Below are 6,000 nucleotides of genomic sequence, written 5' to 3'. Positions count from 1 at the left end.
GTGTAGTTTTTATGCGCCGCCTGTTGTCGGCACAGTTTCCCTTAACATAGTTCTTGACTGTTTCGTACTACTGACGTCTCTGAGCTATCAGAATAGTTGGCAGGAAACAGTGGTACGTTAAATTCACTTCTACCATTGACTGAAAATAGCTCAGGCGACGACATTAATTCTTATTTCATCTGCTGACGATACACAGAATCAAACGCGTTGACTTCTGTTGCTGTCTTGTGCAATCCATAAAGTTAATGTGGACTAACAGAGGATATTCACCTTCTTGGCAGCACATTGCTCACAATAATAATTAGACAAATAACACAATCATGGAGGTCATGAGTCTTTATAAAAATCTGCTGGAAAGTGCTGTAATTATCCAGATTTTGTTCATCCTTTTGTTGTTGGCAGCAAGACATTATTTGTGCTATTTAAAGACATGCTCAGCAGTGTGTAAGTAATATTATCACCTCAGTCGTGGCATCTCGCATGCGTGTTTGAGTATCACGTTGATGAAGAAATACGGGTCAGAATGAATTCAAAGTTAGTTTTCCTAAATTGAAAATAATATTCGAACAACACTTCCACCGGTGACGCTTTCATTGGTGTGTTTGATACCACAAATGTTTCCATGATAAATGCCTTCTTGTACGTAATATTTTTGGGATTGTTTTCTTTCCGTTGACATTTCTGTACACTCTTCAGCTAATTGCACTGCTACAATTAACGACATACGACTTTTGTCAGTTGCCGCCATGTTGAAGAAACAAACAAAACACCGGAAATTACGGCCATGCATGCGCTTTTGTTTACGTTTAGTGGACTCCAAAGGCGATGGTTGGTGGATGTATGTATTAATTTTTCACTGCGTGTGGAAACCCAGTTAAAAAGTTGTTTGACGTTTATGACTTTCACCTCAATATGCCAACAGAAGGTTTCCACAGACAAATTGGTTCACATGAGAGTTTCTACACGTATGCATGTGCAGGCTTTCGGCGTATATGGAAACGTACATATTAATCGTTTGAAATGATTTTGGAACATCGACTATCAATATATCGATAGTCAAAATGGATTTCGTAGAATGGAGTATCTTTGACGAGTAGGTGTTTGCGCGGTTTAATGTGTTGATTGTAGATGTTTTAATGTTTTGACAGATACGCGCTGTTATTGATCATTTGGTGTCGGGTAGGCTGCGGTGAGACATGATTTCAAAAGAAAAGGTAATGTTATGCTGAGCTTGAATACTAATAGAAAATACGCTGACTTAATCGTAACTATGTGTTTATTGACTGTTGTAACGAGCACAGCATCAGTATAAGCTTTAATTTTCAGTCAAAAGTGTAACTTTCAGTAAATCCTTAAGCGAAATATAACAGTTCATGAGCTGCACAGTACAACTAGACATCGAATTTTATACAAAACAATGACTGCCAATCCGGATTTGCTTACAGCTGACTATCTACGCTTCCTGTTTTGTGAAAGTTTGTGTGTATCTAAATGACATTGCTACATTTAGTGGATTAGTTTACGTTTATTGTCGATGCAATATAAAGTGTTTCTTATTAATGTTACTGTGCGTGTAAAATGTAGCTAATACTAAGTATGCTTGCCTTTGTTTACGTATTACGAGGGAGTATGGAAGTAAACATTTGTAGCTTACTGACACACACTGTAGTTCGCTCATTAAAACGTGCTGTTATTGCTTTTGACACATTCATCGTGTTATTGTTTTTGTTTACACCTCATATTTAGTATTCGATTTGCTACTATCAATAGTAAAACATCGAAGGTAAAGTGCGTTGTGTTTTATCTTACTTGTTTACTATCCGAAATCGTGATTAACTGATAGCTGGCTTCTAGCTCCTCAAACTACATTGAAGTCAGTTGGCACTAACCATACGAAACTCGAAATGTGCCAATCATTTTACAAGTTCGTGGTAAACGCCCGTTCAATAATTTTGAATCATTGGATTATCTTTTTCCTAGAATTAGCAAACACTTTCATCAGTTTCATTTCGATAACTGCTGAAGTATCCTGTATTATGTCATATAGCTTCGATGGCATTTTTATCGGCAAAGGCATGTATCACACTGTTGCACAGTTACAACGATATAATCTGAGATACTTGTCCTATGCATTAAGAAGTATTCATCGGTAATACTTCGTTCTTTTGCCCTGTTAGTGAAGGTGTTAATGCATTTTTTTTACGAAGTATCAAGTGTCATGTGGATGACTGTGATGATTGCATGTGCAGCATAATGTTGGATTTGTTATGGATGAAACCTAGCCCCAGCAGGTAGTCAGTGTCTCTTGAATAGCACCAAGGCAGTCGCTGAGCTTATCATCCCCATCCTACAGGCCTATCATCATCAGCAGTGTCACATACCCTCAGTTCGTGATATACTCTAGAGAGGTTTGGAATTTAATCTAGAACGTGCCACTACTTTTCCCCATTTTGCTGGACAAATACTGGTAGTGAAAATTTTCCGCCATGGGGATTTGGACAAGCTTACCTCAAAGTTGAGTGCTACTGTGTATGCTTGCTTTAGTGACTTTCTCTACAGAGCCAGTTGAGCCTAGGTATAGAGGTCCATTTTATACAATGTCATCAGTTTGTTTGTTTATTGTGGTAGGAGATGTTTCATATGAAATGTGAAAACTCTATGATAATGATGATAATCTAAAAGGCTTGTGCCAAAACCATGGCAAGCGACATTTAAAAAGGATTCGAAAGTTTCACTTCTTTGTCAGATTTAGTATCTATGCAGCTCAAATGACTTCACAGTAGGCCTATTAATTGAACATGAAACAATTATAATAAAAAAATAACAAGACAGTTACAACTCAAGATCTCTGTCGTTATGTGTGCCTAACCCACCATCCCCCAAAATATAATATTCACAAATAAACCAAATAACACATCAGTGATATGAATGTAAAAGAAATCCCTAATATCAACTAAACACACATTAGTACATTCACAGTAAAACCCAAAAACAGGATAAGTGCATATTAACAACATGCTTACTACTCAAAAAACAAAATTGTACAAAAATAACTGCTATAGTCTATTGAAAAACAAAACACTGTAATACACTCTTTTTTATCATATGAACTAAGAAATGAATATAACTAAATAATTTCTACCACACCCCCTGTCCTCTGTCAATCCCGTCTGCATACCCCTATGAAATACTCCATGAGAAAAAAGCCCTTGCAAACAGAAAGAAGCATATGAAAGTTAAGTAAATAAGCAAGCTTTCAGAGCCAGTGGCCCCTTCTTCTGGCAGAAGGGTTGAAGGGGAAGGAAGAGGGATGAAGGAAAAAAACGGACATGGTTTATGAAATGGGGAGAGTTTGGAAAAGTCATGTGGAACGCTGGGTCGCGGGAGACTTACCAGACAGAATGAGGAGGACAGACTGATTCTTGGGGACTGCACTTGTCCTGTAAGTCTCCCCTGACATGGGACTTTCCTTAACTCTCCCCATTTCCTAAACTTTGCCAGCCCTTTTCCTTCATTCCTTTTCCTTCCCCAACAACCCTTCTACCAGAGGACAGAGCCACTGGCTCTCTTGCACATTTACTTTATGTTTCTGTACATTTTCTCCTGCTGCTGCTTGGTGAGTAGATTTTTTGTCTAACCAGTTAGATTATATTTTAAAGAATTGATTATTTTTGTTGAAGAAACTTTAAAATATACAGCTCCCCACTCTCGTTTCTGCAAACAATCAATAAATAAATAATTACTCATGGGCATAAATACATACAGCTGATTGACACCAAACATAATAAATAAAATGTATGATATTGTAGATCACCTTGCTAGATTTTATGAACCAAGTTTCCTGTTGAATCAGTTTTCACTTAACAGCTCCCCATAAAAATGGGTTGAAATCATTTTGATAGGCTTTCCACGGTTATGGGATTTTATATGACCCACCAACGGGCCTGTACCAGACTCTGAAGGAAGTCTATAATGCTTGAAATATCATACAATTCTTCTGTCAATGTATGCATGTTGAACTTCACGGTTGAATCCATCACACACAACAAACTCATCCACTTCGCTGCAAGAGAATGCCGTATCAAGCAGCCTACCTATTTCATAATGCTCTCTTCTCACAGGCCGACTTTCAAATACACTGTCCATGTTTGACATTGTAACGTCTAAGTTCAAAAGCCAACAACCAGTCCCAAATGCTTCTGTTGACCCCTGCTCAATGTGCTTGGTGCATTTACTTTGCTTTTCACTCCAGAAAATCTGTTTTAAAGTTTTGCAGCTCAATATTGAGCTACGTCCAGTGTTTCTTGTTGAGCCATATGTCATTAGGGGAACAGCTCATGGGGCAGTTGGAACATTGTAAATTTTCCAAATCCTGGACTTCACCTCAGTCATGTTTGTTGTCTGCTTCAACTTTGAAGCCTCATTTAATGACATATGTTTTGACTGGTGCTACACCGTTCTGTTGTGATTCAATGTTCTCCAAATCTTCCAGCATGATGTTTTGCCTTGGGGCATCTCTTGTGAGGCAGGATTGGCTTTTGGGGGCTTATTTAGCTCATTGCTAAAGAATCTCTTGTGTGAAAAAAGTCTCTCATGTCCATATGAAGCAACATGTAGAGCATTTATGTTAAAATGAATGGTCGAGATCGCAATAATATTTGTTTATTTACTGGTTTTGGCTTATGTTAAACTCATCTTCAGAATTTTGGCTCTCTATGGCTAGTGCTGGTGGCTCTGTGGTTTTCTTGTGATACCACGATTGTACACCGTGCATGATCATGGTATTACTAGAAAACCAAGGAGCTGCCAGTACCTGCCGTAAGGGGGTAAAAAATTCTGAAGATAGCTTTAACGGGAGCCGAAACTGGTAAATAAACAAATATTATTGCAATCTTGACTGATAATTTTAATATAAATATAGCATCAGGTCGCTGCTCTCCATAGACAATGTTGTCTAAATTTATAATGTAGAGCATGGCACTCATCGAAAGTCTGTTGAAATATTTGTGTGTGATCATATACAATTGTTGGGAATTTGGGTCTAAGAATCTGGCCAGTTTGTATAGATTCCCAAGTGGTGTAGGTTTCATGCATCCTGTTCTAACCTGCTTGTGTCATTTAGGCTTGTATTGCTACATTTGTGAAAAGATACTTGATATTAGGTGATTTAAATTAAAACGATATGATATATTCAGTATTATTTGTCTACTTACTACCACATCTTTCATATTGTAACAGTAAGTTTTGTTAAATATTAGCATATCTTATGGTTGCAGGGGCCAGTACTATTGGTAGGTATGTGTAAACTGCAAAAGATAAAAATATTCATAATCCAATCTAAACACCATAACAGCAGCTTATCTCTAAATTTCTGGATTAAATTGCAGTTGTCTAGCCTCTGTAGTGATTTAAGGTGGATAATACTAGCTCAGAGAAAGGCAGAGACCAGATTAGATCATTGGAAGAATGCTAATGAAGTGTAATTCAGCCACAAATGCATTCAGAAACATTTTTATGATGGTTCTGAATGTAAACACTGAAATGAATAAAGATACCAAATTGCCATACAAGGTATCCTAAAATCATTGCAACAATGCTTGAGGGGCTGTATAGGATGTCTTGAGGAGCAAATTAAGTATAGGAACCCATATCTATAAACATCGTCCAATGATGCTACCGAGCATCAAAGTTATGGATGCCAGGTCATGCCACTAGGCCACCCCTTTCTCAGCAAATATTATTTTGTACCCTGACGGACTGTAGGTAGAATGTTTCACGATGTTGTTTGTTATTCAGTGATTGCAGCTGCTTGTCACGATCGCCAATAGAGAAGATTGAGCTAGCAGCTACATAGAAAAACAAGCTTTGTCTCCTGGGAATGAGATGTTCTGTTACCTTGGATGATGGTTTTGGACATGGGTTTCCCATCTACAGTTTATTTTTCTTCTGAAACCCTCTAAAATCTGCAATATTTTTTGGAGTAAAGGAGGAAACTGCAGA

General features: G+C 37.7%; 1 protein-coding gene across 2 annotated transcripts in view; it reads left to right on the top strand.

Moving 5' to 3' along the window:
• Positions 1 to 1,096: 1,096 nt before the first annotated feature.
• Positions 1,097 to 6,000, top strand: part of LOC126194863 (histone acetyltransferase KAT7) — a 603,999-nt gene continuing 599,095 nt past the window's right edge. For both annotated transcript variants that reach the window (XM_049933208.1, XM_049933209.1), the window contains exon 1: positions 1,097 to 1,214. In XM_049933208.1, the coding sequence (XP_049789165.1) occupies positions 1,197 to 1,214 (18 nt within the window). In that variant the 5' untranslated portion in view covers positions 1,097 to 1,196. The remainder of the gene's footprint in view (positions 1,215 to 6,000) is intronic.

This window comes from Schistocerca nitens, chromosome 7 (genome assembly GCF_023898315.1).
Source record: "Schistocerca nitens isolate TAMUIC-IGC-003100 chromosome 7, iqSchNite1.1, whole genome shotgun sequence".
NCBI lineage: Eukaryota > Metazoa > Arthropoda > Insecta > Orthoptera > Acrididae > Schistocerca > Schistocerca nitens.
Note: the sequence above shows the minus strand (reverse complement) of the source record. Positions and strands in the feature narration are given on the sequence as shown.